This window comes from Saimiri boliviensis, chromosome 6 (assembly GCF_048565385.1).
Source record: "Saimiri boliviensis isolate mSaiBol1 chromosome 6, mSaiBol1.pri, whole genome shotgun sequence".
Classification (NCBI taxonomy): Eukaryota; Metazoa; Chordata; class Mammalia; order Primates; family Cebidae; genus Saimiri; species Saimiri boliviensis.
The window spans coordinates 116,419,905-116,440,105 of NC_133454.1; the positions used below are offsets into that span (position 1 = coordinate 116,419,905).

At 34.9% G+C, this 20,201-nt stretch overlaps 2 protein-coding genes across 2 annotated transcripts; both read left to right on the plus strand.

Moving 5' to 3' along the window:
- The first annotated feature begins 470 nt into the window (after positions 1-470).
- On the plus strand, positions 471-1,403 carry LOC101037747 (olfactory receptor 8I2). The gene has a single exon (XM_003920088.3). It carries the CDS (start codon positions 471-473, stop codon positions 1,401-1,403), a length of 933 nt encoding a protein of 310 aa, XP_003920137.1.
- An 8,479-nt stretch (positions 1,404-9,882) lies between these two features.
- LOC101038057 (olfactory receptor 8H1) lies at positions 9,883-10,818 on the plus strand. Its single transcript, XM_003920089.4, has one exon. It carries the CDS (start codon positions 9,883-9,885, stop codon positions 10,816-10,818), a length of 936 nt encoding a protein of 311 aa, XP_003920138.2.
- Positions 10,819-20,201: the final 9,383 nt, after the last annotated feature.

Genomic DNA, 20,201 nt, shown 5'->3' on the forward strand with positions numbered 1-20,201 from the left:
TTCATTAAATACAATTAATTTTGTTAGATAAATTGCTATATTTATTAAATACAAATCAATTTCATTAGATAAGTTGCTATATTCATTAGATATAATTAATTTGCTATATTTGTTAGATACAATTAATTTCATTAGATAAATTTCCAGACCCAGTGACAGACAGGGGTGGAGAATGGTACATCTCAGGAGGAATTTCTACACGTCCTTCCAGACACATATTTTTTATTTCACTCAGTCTTGAACTTGGGGATTTTTTTTTGTATTAATGTCTGTCAGTTTTGTAAAAAATAAAAATTATGCATAAATCTCTAGCTAACTTGAAGTTATTAAATTTTACTTTCCATTTGTAACTCTTTCATTGTTGGAGTCTGAGTTAACTCTGATTGTATATAGGGCCTTTAGATTTGAATCCTTTTCTAACTTTCATTACTGTTATTCAGCAGGTAAGTCAAAGGCCTGTGTTGATATAAATGGCTGGCCACAATTTCACTGAGGTGACTGTCTTCGTCCTCTCTGGATTTGCAACTCACACTGAATTACAAGTCAGTCTTTTCTTGATGTTTCTCTTCATTTATCTATTCACTGTTTTGGGAAACCTGGGATTGATGATGTTAATCAGAATTGATTCTCGGCTTCATACCCCTATGTACTTTTTCTTGAGCCATTTAGCATTCATTGACATATTTTACTCCTCTACTGTAACACCTAAGGCATTGGTGAATTTCCAATCCAATCTGAGATCCATCTCCTTTGTTGCCTGCTTTGTTCAAATGTACTTTTTTGTTGGATTGGTGTGCAGTGAGTGTTTCCTTCTGGGATCAATGGCCTATGATCGCTATGTAGCAATCTGCAATCCCTTACTGTATTCAGTACTCATGTCCCAAAAAGTACGCAACTGGCTGGGAGTAATGCCCTATGCAACAGGTTTCACAAATTCCCTGATATCCGTCTGTGTAATAAGCAGTTTGGCATTCTGTGATTCCAGCATCAATCATTTTTTCTGTGACACCACAGCTATTTTGGCACTGCCCTGTGTAGATGCACCCAGCACAGAAACGGTGATCTTTGTCTTAGCTGGATTTACTCTTCTTAGCTCTCTCCTTATCATCACCGTCACTTACATTGCCATCATCTCAGCCATCCTGAGGATCCAGTCGGCAGCAGGCAGGCAGAAGGCCTTCTCCACCTGCGCATCCCACCTCATGGGTGTAACTATCTTTTATGGGTCTCTGATTTTCACCTATTTGCAACCTGAGAGCACATCATCACTGACCCAGGCACAGGTGGCATCTGTATTCTATACGATTGTTATTCCCATGCTGAATCCACTCATTTATAGTTTGAGGAACAAAGATGTGAAAAATGCTCTTCTGAGAGTCATACACAGAGAACTTTTTCCATAAGAAATTTATGTACATTACAATTAAAAGAAACCTGGATGGCTTCAGGAATTCAATTACGTAACTAGGAAAATAATACAGTAAACTCAAAAAGCATAACACAAACTAAATGAGGACTTAGAGTGCTGAAGTTTGTGAATTGAATGATTATTTTATTTGTTTATATGGACCACTGACTCACTGTATTTTAGGGCCAATTTAACATATAAATTATTCAGACATAGATGTGCACAAGGAAATGAGACATCTGAACATCCATGTGTGAGCATGGCATCACACTGAAACAGATTTAAAATTATTAAATTGAGAACATGCAATTTTTTTCATTCTGTGCCCAATTTATATCACGTAACTGGATTGTTTGTATTAGACTGGTGCAAAAGTAATTGCGGTTTTTGTCATTAAACAAAACAAAACGGCAAAAACCACAGTTAGTTTTGCACCTACATGATAACTTAATGGATAAATGCTTGAGAAGAAGGATTAATCATTCTCTATGATGTGCTTATTTCACATTGCATGCCTGTATCAAAGTAGCTTATGTACTCAGTAAATATAGATATTTACTATGAACCCACAAATATTAAGGAAAAAAATTAAAAACTAAAAAAAAATTAAATTGACAAAATTTAAAAACTAAAAAAAATTAAATTGACACTCTTTTCTCAGCTAGTAGCAAATTGAGTAGAAAATTGGAAGATTAAGAGATAAGGACAGTTAAATTCTATGAAAAATATAAAATGACAGCTGATCACCTGAAAGTAGAGTCCAGAACTAAGTAAACAAATAAACAAACAAAAATAACAAAGCAATATTAGCTACAGGGAAAAACAGAGGATTGAAGCAATGTCAGTGCAAACACTAATGGAACAACAGACAATAGATAGTATAGAGAAATCACTTGACAATATGGAGTCATTTGTGCCTAACAGTTAAGTTCTTGGTCGTGTGTCTATGAACACGATTTTTGGTTACATAGAAAAGTGATCTGTTTATGGCATACTTTTTATAAAACCAGTAGAGTTGAATTTTGTATAGAATGTCTCACTCACTACAGCATTATCCCTAGATCATTTTGGATATATACGGAGATTTTTGCATCACCAAATCAAAAAGAAAGACATTGTTAATTCTCCAGTATTAAAGGAAGAAAATGTGTGTATGTGTTCATGTGTGTGGGTTGGGGTAGTGGTGCTTACCTTGAAAAGAGGCTTATTCCTGATTTAATGAATTCGCCCAGATGTTGTTAGAAGATGACCATTGAAAAAGTTTTTTCAGTACTGCCTTTCATGTCTAAGAATGAATGGATAATTATCAGAGTTGGGGTGTCATATTTAAAATTTGTGTTGAAAGGAACGGAAGATTAATTTGATGAGCCTATTTTAAAAGAAAATGTATATGCTTTTAATATTACTCTCCAGGAAGATTGTAAGCTCTTTGAGAGAAAAGTTTGCCTAATCATATTTGCACATTTCATAACAACTAGCAAATGTATCAATATGAAATATTTAAGTAAATATTTTCTTTTCATTTGTGTGTGGAAGCACAGTGATGAATTCATTAAGGTCACAGGCTCTGTTTTACTCATATTTGTATAGTTCTTTGGTGTTTGGACACTTGTACATAATCTTATTCAACTAATGTCAGTTTAGTTGAATTCCTAGAATTCTTTATCAAACATTTCTTATTGATATATTAAATATAGTATAGTGATTTACAGATGTATTTCCTCCCAAATGATGTTTTTTCTTTTTTTCTGAATGGCTAAAATATGCAACTAAGTATTCACAAAGTTATAGGCTGTATGTATGAATGTAAATAATGGAGGACAACTGATTAGGAATTCTCATCTCTTCATATATCACAAACCAACCTTCAGTAAAGAGAATATCCGTCTTCATTCTCGGGAGTGGTTGAGGATAGTTCATATGAATGGACCTGGGTGTGCACATGGTTGGGGCTCAGAAAATGATATTGCAAAGCATGACGCTTTGGCATACTGATAACTTTGAAATAAGAAATTGCAAGACCTTAGAAGTTGCCTCCGAGCCAAAGACTTGTTAACCTTCCCTGTTTCTCTTCCACCAAGCACAGGAGGGACATGCTCTGAAATTTTCTTACCTGACTGAGGAAACATCTTCTGAAAAGAAAAGAAAAGAAATTGTCTTAAACTCCTTCTCTAGGTATCTCATTAATTAACTAGAAAGATTAATCACTGCAGAAGAGAAGAGACTAAAAGTTGTCACCATACCCACACAACTTTTTATCTGTTCTTCTGAGGGCAGCTCTTAAACTCCTTCTCTAGGTATCTCATTAATTAACTAGGAAAGATTAATCATTGAAGAAGAGAAGAGACTAAAAGTTGTCACCATACCCACACAACTTTTTATCTGTTCTTCTGAGGGCGATTATGTAAGAGATTTTATCTGCATAATATTTAGCATTTGTTCAAAACAAAGTTCTGTCTCTTCCCTTAAATTGCTGGTTCCCTTCAGTTTCCTGCTAGAATCATTTACAAACAAACTGTCTATGCTTTGGGCTCTCATTTCTTCCCCATGAAAAGGGTGTTTATGCCTCAACCATCTAAGACTTGTTTGAGTGTCATATTTTGAGTGACTCCTGTGCTTATGCAGATTAATAAATCTGCATGCCTTTTCTCTTGTTTATTGTCAGTTCATTTCAGCTAACTTGAAACTTCAGAGGGGAATGGAAATTCACCTTAGCAGCACACATTCATATGTTCTGAATAAAATGATCATTTTTACAAGTATATGAGATACCATGGCTTTTACACTTTATTACATTTTTCCTGATTCTAATGTATGTATTTTTACTTTTGATTGTATTGAGTGTATATTTTCTATAATTTCAAATATTCTTATTTGCTTAGCATTAATAAAATTATGTATCAATTTTCTCTTTTAATGATTTTTTTTATTGCTAGTCTGTTTCTAGGAGCAAAACCACACCCTACTTTTGTTTGCTCATCATAACACATAATAATGTATTTTATTTATCCAAAATTGTGTCTAAATGTCCATATACACGCTTCTCAATATGCTTCTCTCAGTTTCCCCTGGCATATTCATATCTCCCATCATTCTCTCTCCTAGTTGCTCTGTGTGCACCTTCCCTCTAGATCCTGTCACACAGGTCTTTCCAGAATAAGCCTTGCCTTTTCGCCACTCATTCCTTCTGCTTCACTCTCCCAGCACTCTTGATCTTGACATCAGATGATTAATTGCATTCTTGGAAACTAAGTCCTCAGTAGTAACCTACTGTGTGAAATAGTCCAGATGTCTCCTTTCTTTTTTAATATGCTGAGCAAAGCCACTGAATTTAAAATATGTTTAACGTATCAAGCTTCAAAATAAACATACTTAGTTTTGGTTCCGTCTGTTAAGAGTGTGCCCTTGTAATGTGCCTGTCAGCCATTTGTATTCCTTGAGTTTGTGTTCTATTTCTCCAACTTTAAGAAAAATTTTGGTACGAAAAGTTTTTAAAAACTACTTTTAAAACAATTTTCATATCAATAAGTATTTCCAAAAATTCTGAAGAAACAAATTAGTCAATGAAAGTAAAATAAATTCAAAAATTGATTTTTGATATCAGAGATTCTGACTCCCTCTCATAGCCATATATTAAGATTAAAAGTCCATTTAAAATAAATTCAGATTATTATCTGTTACTTGGAGTAACTAGTGTAGCATGGCTAGGAATTTGCACAGATATTTGCTTTTTAAAATAGGGGAATAGGAGGATGGGTAGAAAAAATAACTAAAATTAATAGCTAAAGACAACAGATACAGCCCAGGTGTGGTGGCTCATGCCTGTAATCCCAGCATTTTGGGAGGCCTATACAGGCAGATCAGTTGAGGTTAGGAGTTTGAGAACAGCCTGGCCTACATGGTAAAACTGCATCTCCATTTTAAAAAAATACAAAAATTTGCTGGCTGCGGTGGGTGTGCTTGTAGCCCCAGCTACTTGGGAGGCTGAGGCAGGAGAAATGTTTGAATCTAGGAGACAGAGATTGCAGTGAGTCAAGATTGTGCTACTGCACTTCAGCCTGGGCAACAGAGCAAGACTCCAGATAAATAAATAGATAAATAAATATTTATAATGTAAACATAATTTTAACTCAAAATTTAAAAAAATTAGCATCATAATTTTGCTATGATTTTAATAACTTAAAGACTAAGTAAAGCTGAGGTTAATCTTAGTCAAATAAAAAATGAAAAATTTAATGTTAGAATATTTATATAATAAGCCATAATGGGAATAATTCAGATCACTATGTATATAGGTGAAAAGTGATACCTGTATGAATAATGTAAATACTAACTTCTGGTATTATTAAACAAGTAGCCATAAAAAATACTTTTACTAGGTGCTAGAGAAAAAATAATGACTCCAACCTGATAAAGTGCGGGCAATAAAATGTTAAAACAAAAATAACTAAAGTAACTAATGAAAAAGCAAGTTAATAAGTATTTAAACAAAGTCTATCAAAAAAAGTAATTTTTTAAATTGAGCCAAAGATTAAAAAAAAATAGTAAACTTAATCCATAAGAGAGAGAGAGAGAGAGAGAGAGAGAGAGAGAGAAAGAATAAAAGAGGCATAGGTAACATAGTTTAAATATAATGGCCTAAGGCCGGGCATCGTGGCTCACACCCATAATCTCAGCACTTTTGGGAGACCGATGCAAGAAGATTGCTTGAGCCCAGGAGTTCGAGACAAGCCTGGACTACATAGTGAGACCTCATCTCTACAAAGAATACAAAAAGTTAGCCAAGCCTGGTGGAGAGCACCTGTAGAGACCCCATCTCTACAAAGAATACAAAAAGTTAGCCAAGCCTGGTGGAGAGCACCTGTAGTCCCAGATACTTGGGAGGATGAGACAAGAGGATCACTTGAGCCCAGGAGGTGGACGTTACAATGAGCTGAGACAGGCCAACGGCACTCCAGCCTGGGCAACAAAGCGGGACTCTGTCTCTAAATAAATAAATTGTAAAAAATATAATTACCTAGAACATTACATTATTTCTCCATTTAGATTGAAAGGATAAAGGAAATGTGGCACATATATACCATAGAATACTATGCAGTCATAAAAAAAGGGATGAGTTCATGTCCTTTGTAGGGACACGGATGAAGCTGGAAACCATCATTCTCAGCAAACTGACACAAGGAGAGTAAACCAAACACCGCATGTTGTCACTCATGAGTGGGTGTTGAACAATGAGAACACATGGACACAGGGAGGGGAACATCACACAGCAGGGCTTGTTGAGGGTTGGGGGCGGCTAGGAGAGGGATAGCAGGGGGTGGGAGGATTGGGGAGGGCTAATATTAGGAGAAATACCTGATGTAGATGACAGGGGGATGGATGCAGCCAACCACCGCGGCACGTGTATACCTATGTAACAAACCTGCACATTCTGCACATGTACCCCAGAACTTAAAGTATAATAAAAATAAATAAATAAAATATCTCATCAGAATTAGGCTTCCGCAATGACATAATAAAAGGCAAAATAATTTTCCTGCCATTGTAAACAACTCTGAAACTGAACAAAATGGTTTTCAATGTTAGAAAAACATTGAGCAAGAAAACCCCTTGTTCACAGAGATTTTGCAGTCACCAAGTCTATTCAGGTTATGAGCAGTCGTAACCACATAGTTAGTTACCTTTTAACTCTTATTTGGTTTAAACCCTAATGTTGTCTATTGTTAAAGAGTGTGATGCTGGCTTTTAAATCTTTGAATCAACCTGTCTCAGGATCTCTAAATTTCTTATGAATACAATCGTCCTTTTCAAAGCTCATCAAAGCTACAATGAATACATACAATGCAGTGGTTTATACCTACCCACAGATTATCTCCTGAAATTCTACATTATTGGTACACTTTCCTTCTAGACTCATTTTTAAATTTATATGAAATTGATTTTATTATCGTGACTTAAGATTCATTTATTATTTTACTCTTAATTCACGTTGTATATTGTTTCAGATTCTTCCTTAACTTTCTCATCTTGGGCAAATAATTCTCAGTAGAATATTTCAGCTGTTCCTTATTTTAATATCTAACTCATATTTAAGAAAATAATATGACCTGATTATATATGGAGGAAGTAAGTTTTGGCTACTAAATCAATTATAAAATGTTTATTAGTCTCGGGGCTGATTTTTTCTTTCTTTCTTTTTTTTTTTTTTGACATGGAGGTTTGCTTTGTTACCCAGGCTGGAGTGCAATGGCACAATCTTGGCTCACTGCAACCTCCACCTCCCGGGTTCTAGCAGTTCTTCTGCCTCAACCCCCCTAGTAGCTGGGATTACAGGCCTGTGCCACCATGCCAGGCTAATTTTGTATTTTTAGTAGAGATGGGGTTTCACCATGTTGGTCAGGCTGGTTTCAAACTCCTGATCTCATGTGATCCGCTCACCTCAGCATCCCAAAGAACGGGGATTACAGGCGTGACTCACCACACCTGGCCCTGATTTTGCCTTTCTTCTCTCACTTTTGTTTTATAAAATTTTTATAAGCACATGGAAATAACAAAACATATTACACAAATGCTTTATGTAAATGAATTAGGTGACACTACCACACAGGGATGAATAACCAGTGCCATGATGTGGTAATGCTTCAAAACGTGTATTTATCAGCTGGCGAATGCTTCGTTAATTTAGTAAGTTATGGGGCACTAACCAATACATGAACCATAAAATTGTGCAGTTTATAAAAGGTTAATATAACATAGCCCATGGCATAGCATGCAATTTTGGTTATGAAATGAGGAAAATACACTAAATATATAGTACAATAATTGTTATGCAATCTATAAGTACATATACAAATAAGCATTAAGTGCGCAAAGCAAAATAATCAGAAAAAATACGTTAACAAAATGTTAATGACAGTTTTGAATTGTTTTCATTTACTTTTTTGAATTTTGTTATATTCAGCTTCTTTTCTAATTAACGTGTTTTACTTCTATGATAGTATCATACTTTTAAATATAAAAAACTGTGAAAAATACATTTATGCCATCCTTGAAGGTGTCAGTCATAGCGTATTTTTATGGAAATGGCTTCTCCACCACCCCAGTAAAAAATTGTGAACATCACACGAAAAGACCACGCCGTAATTTCCCTCATTTGTGTATTCCAAGGTAAAAAGGGAAACCTTTGAACGAAATGTAACATGGCTGCATTTAGTGCTTGAACTTTTGTCCTTGGAAACATGCCGAGCAATCTTCCTTGGCAAATGGTCCCCAGGGATTACCAAAAGGGTCTTATCATCAGCCTCTGGTAGATGAGGTCCACTGGAATTATCAGAGTGAGGGAAAGAATAATCTCCTTGTGGTCACAGTGGCTGCCAGTGTTCTTTGATACATGACTTCTTGGTAGTCTTTCCATTTTACCAGGACCTAAACAAAATTTCTAGGCTGGTTTATTTTAACTCAGAATAAAACATAATAAATGCACAAAAATGTAAAGACAACTTACCTTAAGGAAAACAGATACTATGAAAATTGCCATCACCTTAAATAGTTGCATATTTTATTTAATAACAAATTTGAGGTTGACAAATTTCCAGAAAATATAAGAAGAAAATTTTTTCACCAATTTTGACTCACACACAGTAAGTATTATTCTCGAAATTGGAAGATTTTGTTTCAGATTTTATTTCAGGTAAAATAAAACGGGGACTTTATCAGAATAATATATTAATACATACACACACCATTTAGTCTTTACCCTAAGTAGTGTAAGAGTTGTAACAAATACAGAGTTGATGGAATCAGAGTCTACAAGAAGAGTACATATTCTTGGAAGAAATTAGATTTTGATTAGTTAAGTCAGGAAAACATCACATCTTTTATAAATTTATACTGACATATCATCTATAATTTTAATGTAGTCTACTAAAATCCACAAGCATGAAATTTATTGAAAATTAGTATTAAATAATATTGGAAACAAAAGGGAAGTAAATAATATAATAAAACTTTCATTTTTGTATTACATATCTAGTTATTTTCTCAAGTTTTCTGAAATTATTTATAAACAAGGGTATAGTATATAAGCCTTCTCTCTGAAGTTAATACATCTTATAAGAATCAGTGTCTACATTTAATTGATCTGACTTCAGGTAAGTTACTCAAACTTTCCATACTCTATGGTAAAATATTTTCAGGTGGATTAAATGTATTAATAAATGAAGGCATTCAAAACAATGTCAGGTTTATTATTATGCAATATGGTACATTTTATTATAAAGTGCAAATGTTAATTTCTACTTGTATCTATATTGGCAATAAAATTAACTTAGTCATATTCTATAAATGTCTTATCAATTTATGGAATGCTAAACTAATTATTAAATGCTAGGTCATTCCTATAAACAGAATCCTTTAAAGTCGTTCCTGTTAAGTATCAACTTTGGTTTCTCAGCAGTTTAAAGCAGTTGAGAATCATGACTAGAAGGAATAACACGAATGTGCCTGACTTCATCCTAATGGGACTGACGGATTCTGAAGAGATCCAGCTGGCTCTCTTTATAGTATTTCTCCTGTTATATCTAATTACCGTGCTGGGGAACGTGGGGATGATACTGATAATCCACCTGGACCTCCAGCTTCACACTCCCATGTATTTCTTCCTCACTCACCTGTCGTTTATTGACCTCAGTTACTCAACTGTCATCACACCTAAAACCGTAGCGAACTTACTGACTTCCAACTCTATTTCCTTCAGGGGCTGCTTTACCCAGATGTTCTTTTTTGTCTTCTTGGGAACTGCTGAGTGTTATCTTCTCTCCTCAATGGCCTGTGATCGCTATGTAGCTATCTGCTGTCCTCTGCACTACCCAGTTAGGATGTCCAAAAGGCTCTGCCGCGCTCTTGTCATTGGACCCTATGTGATTGGCTTTATCGACTCCTTAGTCAACGTGGTTTGCATGAGCAGACTGCATTTCTGCAAGTCAAACGTCATTCATCACTTTTTCTGTGACACGTCCCCAATTTTATCTCTGTCCTGCACTGACACATACGACATTGAAATTCTGATACTTATTATCGCTGGTTCCACTCTGATGGTGTCTCTTATCACAATATCTGCATCCTACGTGTTCATTCTCTCTACTATCCTGAAAATTAATTCCACTTCAGGAAAGCAGAAAGCTTTCTCTACTTGTGCCTCTCATCTTTTGGGAGTCACCATCTTTTATGGCACTCTCATTTTTACTTATTTAAAACCAAGAAAGTCTTATTCCTTGGGAAGGGATCAAGTGGCTTCTGTGTTTTATACTATTGTGATTTCCATGCTGAATCCACTCATTTACAGTCTTAGAAACAAAGAAGTGAAAAATGCTTTCATTAGAGTCATGCAGAGAAGAGAGTACTCCAGGTAATTAAAATAGCAGGAATGCTGAACATTTACACTCATGTTTTCTTTCATTCCTATTTGGGTATTTTCTTGGTCTCTCCATAAAAACAATTGAATCCTTTAATTTATTTGCATTTCTCTTGTGCTACTTTTTGTTTGATTAAACATGATTTTGAACATTTCCAGGCATATGTTTTTAGAAATCTAAACGGTAGAAATCATAATATATGTGTCATATTTACATTTTAAATATATGTTTTTAAAACAACTGATGTGGAAAAGAAAATATGATTGTTGTTTAAAATTATACTATTCAAGTTCTTATGTATATTTCAATTGTAGACAAATTTGTTATGAAAAAAACTATTTGGGACACAATGATAGTAGTTTTAGATGTTATTCCATTTAGTATATGGGGAAGAATTATAGCAGAGTGGGTAGGAGTACCTATTTTGGAATAAAATTTTCCAAGAGTTAGAGTCTAAATGTGCTACATTTTTAGCTGTATAATCCATAATATGTTACTTAAAACTTGAGTCTCCTTTTCCTAAGTGTACAAGATAAATGATAACTCCAAATCTGATCAGAGGGTAGTTGTATTTAAGGCAATCATAATCAGTGCTGTCCATTATCATTAGAAGACTTACATTCCTGCAGAATGCCTTTTTTTCAGGAATTTTAACTTGTGTTTTACAAATTACTTTTGCTTAATTTAATTGAGAGAACATAAGCAACCAAAAGGAAAAAAATTATCAGCAGTTCAGAATTTTTTATTTTGGAAATAAAATATTTCAGTAGAATTATAGCATATATTAATATAATAGAAAATTTAGTATTATTATAATAATATAATAGAATTATTAATATAACAGAAAAATAGCATATATTCCTATAATCTTGGAGGAAATTTGAAAAATATTATAAAATATTAAAGAAAATAGAAATCCTCTACAAATATTGAGTTTTGGCTGCTCTTCCTGTGGAGCAGCCCTTCTGTTATTTCTTTACTTCTCTAATAAACTCGTTTTCAGTTTAAGAAAAACAAATATTGAGTTTTGTACATGTTCTTCTAAATCAGTAGTTTTGAATACGTGCTATATATATAACACATATAAACACATTTTCTGTCACTTTCCATGTACTGATTTTCACCTTTCTGTATCCATTTACAAGTTTAATATTTGATAATCTCTGTCATTGACAACTCCAATATTTGTTTTTTCTTTGTACATGGGCAAAAATCAAGACTCATTTCACAGTGTTTTGGACTTGAAATACAAACTCACCAAGTTAAAAATCGTGTTTGAAAGAAAGCCTCTTAAAGAAGACTCTGGAATCTAATCTGTTTATCAGTGCCCATTATATTCTTAAGTTTGGACATTTACCTCACCTTCTCTTTTAACATGGGTCTAATTTATTTGCCCTGTAATTTTCCATACGAATCAGTTGATTTAAAAGTTCATTTCTCACATTGTGCATTAAAATAAAAATTTGAACAATTAAAAAAACTACATGTAGTGATATCTGTTTTGTGTGCTAAACATTTGAAAACTGGATTTCTGCAATGTGTCAAACTGCTTCTTTGTTAAAATCCTGTGTGTGTGTGTGTGTGTGTGTGTTTTTAAAACATTGCATTTCTCCTGATTTCTACAAGTTTATTTTGGTTTTAAAAATAATTCCTTGAGTTAAATGCTTTATTCGTTGATTATACATTTATTTTTATTTTTATTTTTTTGAGATGAAGATTTGTTCTTGTTACCCAGGCTGGAGTGCAATGGCGCGATCTCGGCTCACCACAACCTCTGCCTCCTGGGTTCAGGCAATTCTCCTGCCTCAGCCTCCTGAGTATCTGGGATTACAGGCACATGCCACCATGCCCAGCTAATTTTTTGTATTTTTAGTAGAGACAGGGTTTCACCACGTTGACCAGGATGGTCTCGATCTCTCGACCTCGTGATCCACCCACCTCGGCCTCCCAAAGTGCTGGGATTACAGGCTTGAGCCACCACGCCCGGCCTGATTTTACATTTCTTAATACAGAAAAGTTGTGAAGCAAAGGATTGACAATGAATTCAGAGGTGACAGCCCATAAACTTTAGTCAGGTAGAGTGCTAAAATGTCTTTTATTTTTAAATTTTTCTCTTACATATTCTGGAATCACAGTTTTGTTTTCCTCTGCTATTTAAAGAATGCTTTAGAAGCTAGTTTTCATTTTTCCAAGTATTTGTCTTTTTTTTTGTTTAAGCTTTTGAAACAGCTACTGGATAGATTGTTTACATTCAAGTAATACTTTTTAAATCTTGTGAAAATTTTTTTCTTCGTATAATTATATTTGATTTTTTTTGGCTACATTCTGAATGTATATAGCTGGTTTATTCTTACATGCCTATATGATGGCTTCATATTTCTCCCACCCTTTGCCAAAACTGAAACAGTTCATATGTCCCATTTCCTCTTGAAAGGCTCTTCTCTCTGTTTGGAATTGAGATTATTTAAATGACTGCAGTCTTAGCTCCAGGATAGGCTCACAAAACTTGTGGTTTTATAGATTAACTGCATTGTTTTAAATAGGGTGGGAGCAGGTTATTTGTAACTTTCTACAGCTTATGTGGAAATAAAAGCTCTATATTACACTTTAAATCCTATCCATTGATATTACCTCAAATATGGCTGCTCTGAGTAAATCCACATTTACCTGTGCAATATCTCATTCTGCACCTTGAAAAGTAATGGAATCTCATAATCCATCCAGATATAACTCATCACATCTACTCTTTTCTTACATTGCTTATTTCTTTGCTTCTGTTTTTTCCGTTTCTTTTTTTTCTCTTTCTTTCCTCCTTTCTTTTTGGTCTTTATCTTATTGATCACTGAAGCCTCAAACCTGTAAACTATTTACATCTCAATAAATAGAATAAATTAGCAAGTTTTGTATAAACATTTATCCAATATTTTAAGTGCATTGTTTTTCTCTCTTATTTTTGTCATTGACTGTATGAAAACTCCTAATGTTTCCTAAAGTGTTGTCTAGAGGCAGAAAAATTAAGTTGGTAAAGTAAAATGATCAGTCAATTCTTTCACTCCATATACAACAAGCTTTAAAAAAAGGAATTCTGTAGCTAGGCAAATTAGGCTTGAATCCTCACATCACTCTTACGGACCATGTGGCATAGAGCAAATTATTTAAAGTTTGTGTGCACTGTTTCTTCATCTGTAATAAAAGATAATTATACAACCTTGAAGTTATGAGCATTACATGAGTTAATAATTGTAAAACATTTTTACAATTGTCCAATGCCTAATAAGCTGCATATAATTGTTATTGCTATTGTAAGGGAAGAAACTGTCCTTGAGCCTTCTAGAGTTCCTGGCTAGGACTGAATATAAAACTGACAAAAGAGGTTAACAGGAAAAACAATATACATTTATTTAATAAAAGTTTTTGTGACATGGGAGTCTACAGAAACTAGGATCCAAGGGTCCAGTAAAAATTGTCTAATTTAATGCATGGGTTCCATGAAGGATGGTCAGCTATGTAGAAATGGGATTGGATAAGAGGATATAACCTAATGGCAAAAGTCTATGAGGGGGAGGAGGGTAACCAAGCGAGTCCTGTGTTCAGATTCCTTTTGGCCTCTCACTGTAGCATTCCTTTACCTTGGAACAGGACAGGACCCTTCTAGAATGTGGATCTACTTTCAGACAACATAGAATTTCTTTACAATGAGCTCCTCTGCAAAAATCAGGAGAAGGTCAGAGTAATATTTTTATTTTTATTTTTATTTTTTGGCTTGCTTTGAAGAAAGGAATGCTATTTTCTATGACCCACCTTGGGGAAGAGAAACTCTAGTTTCTAAGTCTTGCCTTGGGAGGAAAGGGGAAGCAGAAGAAAGGAAGGTAGAAGAATGTAAAACAAACTAATAAACAAACTAATAAAAACCTAGATTCTGAAGCCCTTTCAGTCCCATTTGGTTCAAAGCACTCAGCTTGCCAAGTTACCATATTTCAAAGTATGGTATTCTGAGCCCCAGCGTTTCCCCCATCTGAAACTTTATAGAAAGTTTCAAAAATTCAGAGGTGAGCAAGTGGCAGGTTAGAGTATGAGTAGCAAATCTGCAAACGGGCAGAAGATATAGACTCTAAGGATAATGAACAAACTGAAAAGAACAAAATCTAGCACATTGAACAATCTAAGCATGTAAGAACAGATCTAACTCATTTATTAACTCACACTTTAGTCAGTAAATATTTTTGTTGATAAACTATATTTTCTATCTGCTCTTTTATACCCTGGGGATATAATTCTAATGTCAAATAGACACAACACCTATCTTCATGAAGTTGCAATGTCACCCTACTGGTGGATCTAAATACTAATCAAATAAAACAAAAATAATAAAAATGATTAAGTGATAAGAAAGAGAGGCCCCATGGGGATAGGATAAGTCAAATAGTATATTTGAGAGAAAAGTAATTGAGCTGAGTTATGTGAAGTTTTATTAACTTGAGCGTTAAATATATCGCTTTTCCATATTGGCCAGAACAAATAGAAGAACCTGAGAGACTGCTTACATCTATAATTTGGTTTCAAATAAAGTAGAATAAGAAGAACACTAGTAGAATTTTCATGCAGGTTAACTGGATGTTGATTCTTGATGACTTTTAGTGTATTTTCAATCAGATATTTTAGGCCTAAATGAGATTATTCTAATTCTTCATACTCACTTCTTCCTTTGCCAAAGAATGATTCTTTTTGTGAATTCGAAAATGCAATAATAAACCGGATGACAACCTTGACAAAAGCGTTTTCTTAACAATTTTGAAACCCAGATTTGGGTGACCGATGCCTAAAAATCTAAAAATGATCCTGGAATGCCGCAAAATATTTGAATTTTTAAGAGATGAATATTTAGAAACACACTGAGGCAGATTATTTCCTGCTTTCAGAAAACTCTCCTTAAAGGATTATGAACCAAAAAGTAGATTTTAAGATGCTGTGGCTTCAAATAGCATGTCTCTTTTTATAAGATAAAATCTTGTCTATAATATAGTTACTGATGTGTCTCTGCAAACTGCTTTGCTATTTTTAGAGGAATTTTGAGTGTATATTCTTCTTTCTAGTCTTTACTTATTCCAATAGAGATATACATGTTCTCTTTGCATAATTGATAAAAAAGATAAGAAACAGATGTACTAAAAATTATTATCTTGGGTCTCAAACTCACACTTACGAATTAACTCCAAAATGGACAATTGCTTCACTATATTCTAATATATTTTTTTCTCTGGCTGTATATCAGGACAATCACCCCTTTGGAGAGAGACAGTGTTTAACTAGAAAAAAAAAATAATGAATGCACTCTTAAAGGGTCTTTCTGTTAAAAAACTCTGGAACAAAAATAAATAAGGCAGAATAAGTAAAGCAGAAGGTGTGAGTTTAAGTAAAGTGAGATTGCTCCTGTGTTCTGGGCCTTGTTTGTAGGTAACCCCCGACATAGGCACCAAGGAAGGAGAGCTAAGCAGAATCCTGGCACAATTAAGATCTGAAACATACTTTAGGGGCTGCCATTGGGTATTCTTCTGGAAGGAATAGTTCAAGTTTAAAAGTCCCTCCCTCAAAGGGGGAATCCTGAGGGCCAGCAATGACCACATGAAAATAACGGGCGTTGCTCTCATCTGGTTCTGCTTTGATGCCAGGAACTGGTTCTGCCAGCAAACACTGGGTTCCCTTGATGATCCTGTGGGGCAGCCTGGCCATCTTGTCAGAACCCGAGTTTGGCCTCTGGTCTCCTCTTGGAATAATGTTATTAGAAACTATTATTTCAGTTCTAAGTCTGTTTGCTGCACTGAATCGTTCCCATGCCTTTAGGCCTTCTCAGCTGACAGATCAAGGAGGTAGAAATGTGGACATGCACTCATATATGTTGTATATACCTATCTATAACTATTTCTATCTAGTATATATATTAAGCTGAGAATAAGTTCATTTCATCGTTAACACTCATTGGTTATCACATGGATCACTCTAGAATACTCTCCATGCTAATCTGTAACCTCCTACTCCAATAATGTGAAATGTGGGATCAACTACCTGCCATTCATTTATTTAACTGTTCAGTTCTAGTATACAACCATACTGGTTTCAGAATTGTTGAAACAGATCTGTATGAGAAACAACTTTATAATTACAGAGTAATGTATAGTTCATTCTGTCTTTAATTTTCACACTCTTTTAGATGTTACTTAGGTCAGCACATTTATCCTATCCTTTACAGGTAAATTGTTTCATGATTTGTTATTGACAGATCTTGTTCTGTCTTTCAGGCTGGAGTGTAGTGGCACAATTTCGGCTCACTGTAACCTCTGCCTCCTGGGTTCAAGTTATTCTCCTGCCTCAGCCACCTGAGTAGCTGGTATTACGGGCATAGGTCACCACTCCCACTACTTTTTATACTGTTAGGAGAGACAGGGTTTTACCACGTGGACCCGGCTGGACTCGAACTCCTGCTTCAAATGATTTGTCCACCTCAGCTTCCCAAAGTGCTGGGATTACAGACATGAACCACTATGCCTGGCAAGTTTTGTGCATTTTTAATACAATATATTGTTTTGTCACATTCTACATTCCTTTTCAGATTCCTCAAACATACTGAGTATTCCTCAAACCTACTCTATGGGTATTTGAAAAATGGATGGTGTCATTTATCCACCATTATGGTATTATATCATACTGAATAGTTTGACTACAGGAAGTAATTCCATGTGTTTTACCTACTTAACTCTGCCCTTTTATCCCTCCTTTCAAGGAAGTCTTCTCATTTCTTTTAATAAATAATTATTTATGGGCCAGGCGTGGTGGCTCACGCCTGTAACCCCAGCACCTTGGGAGGCTGAGGCGGGTGGATCACGAGTCAAGAGATCGAGACCATCCTGGTCAACATGGTGAAACCCCGTCTCTACTAAAAATACAAAAAAATTAGCTGGGCATGGTGGCACGTGCCTGTAATCCCAGCTACTCAGGAGGCTGAGGCAGGAGAATTGCCTGAACCCAGGAGGCAGAGGTTGTGGTGAGCCGAGATCGCTCCATTGCACTCCATCCTGGGTAACAAGAGCGAAACTCCGTCTCAATAAACAAACAAACAAACAAATAAATAAACAAATAAATAAATAAATAAATAAATAAATATTTTACACACTCACCTTTTTCTATTTAAAAAAAGTAATAATGGTGTCCAAATATTCACAGATACTATGGTAAATTCACAGTGTCTGATTTATTGCTGTAGGCATTATCTTGTTATTTTTTAAATTTTTTAAGGTGAGCAGTAAAGGAAAGTAATAGATGAAACCCATGTAAATTATTTCACAACAGAGAGGAGGTATAAAACAGAGAGGATTGGAAAGTATCTACTCAATGCTTTTATGAAGAAACTTCTGAAGATTAAGAAAAATACTCAGGCTGAGCATGACAGCTAATGCCTGTAATCCCAGCACTTTGGGAAACTGAAGTGGGAGGATTGCTTGAGATCAGGAGTTTGAGACCAGCCTGGGCAACATGGTGAGATCCCATTTCTACAAAAACAAATAAATAAACAAACAACAAGAAAAAAAAAACATGGTAGGTGATGCATATCTGCCGTCTTAACTGTTTGGAAGGTGAAGCAGGAGGATCTCTTGAGTGTAGGAATTTGAAGTTACAGTGAGCTATGATCACACCATCACACTCAAGCCTGGGTGACAGAGCAAGATCCTGTCTCAAATAAAATAGTAAAAGATATTCAGAAATTTCTTCCCAAAAAGTTGTACTCATAGTATTGTTAGTTTGTTCAACACATTTTGTTTGAAAGGAACATGGATACAACTTTATTATTATACAAAGAGTGGTTTAACATTCACTCTCTACTTCAGGGTCCAAATAAAATCAAGCATTTTCTAGGACATTCTTTATAGCACCAGGTACAACATAGCTAATGCAGACGTCCAAACATTTTTTGTAAATTAATTTAAAAGGATACTTGTTCTCCTTCACTAGAGATGCCCAGTGTGGTTACATGAACATATAAAAATAATATTCCATTAATTTAACTTCACACTAGGTTAAATAATAATTTTTAAATTGATAAATAGTTACTGTATTTAATGAAGAAAGTACTGTTTCTTCACACACACACAAAAAAAATAATGAGGTCCTATCATTTGCAACAACATGAATGGAACTTGAGATCATTATGCTAAGTGAAATAAGCCAGGCACAGAAAGACAAACTTTGCTTGTTCTCATTTAATTGTGGGAGCTAAAAATTAAATAACTGAACTCATCGAGTTATAGAGTAGAATGATGATTATCAAAGCCTGGGAAGGGTAGTGGGGGACAAGTGGAGAGGTGAGGATAGTTAATAGGTACAAAAAATAGAAAGAATAAATAAGATCTAGAATTTTCTGGGCCTTTGATAGTAGCTGTGGATTCTTATTCTTATGATTCTTATTGTATTCAGTTACATTTCTTTTATACTAATATGTTTAGAGTTTTATCATGAAGCAATACTGAATTTTGTCATATGTATTTTCTGTTTATATTGAATCAATCATATGGTTTTGTTCTTCTTTCTGGTAACATGATGTATCATGTTTATTGAGTTGCATATGTAGAACCATCTTTGCATTCCTGGGATGAATTCCACTTGATCATAGTAGATAGTCTTTTTAGTATGCTATTGAATTCAGTTTACTAGTATTTTGTTGAGGATTTTTGCATGTATGTTTCTCTAGGATAGCGATCTGTAGTTTTCTTTTCTTCTTGTGTCTTTTTTCTGGTTTTAATATCAGGATAATAATGCTGGCCTTGAAAAGTGAGTTTGGAAATATTCCCTCATCTTTAAACTTTTGGAAGAGTTTGAGAATTGGTATTAGTTTTCTTTTTAATGTTTGGTAAAATTAGGCAGTGAGGACATTGAGTCCTGGGCTTTGTTTTGATGGGAGACTTTTTATTATTTATTTTGGTTTTCACAGTCTAGGAAAATTCTTTTCTGAGAACTCTCTTAAACTGTAGGATTGCTTACAAATTTGGGGCAGGTCATGTGGCATTGTCCTTAATCCTGTGACCACAGTAATTGCTGCAGTGCTAGGTGGTACCCTAAACCCAAGACTGCTGTGGTTACTGCATCTTGGGGCTGGAATCCTGGTGACTGTTGAGCTTGATGCAGCACTGGAGTACAGTGAAAGTCCACTGCCATTAAGGCCTGATTTGGCCAGAACCCAAGGTCAGTATAGTCAGCCATCTGTGATAGAGGCAAGATATCAGGTACATTTTCCATGGCTATAGGTTCATGACTGGTACCAGGATAGTCCAGGAGATTCAGTCTGCAGGATGCTAATATCTCAGTCAGGAGTTACCAGCCTGGATCCATGA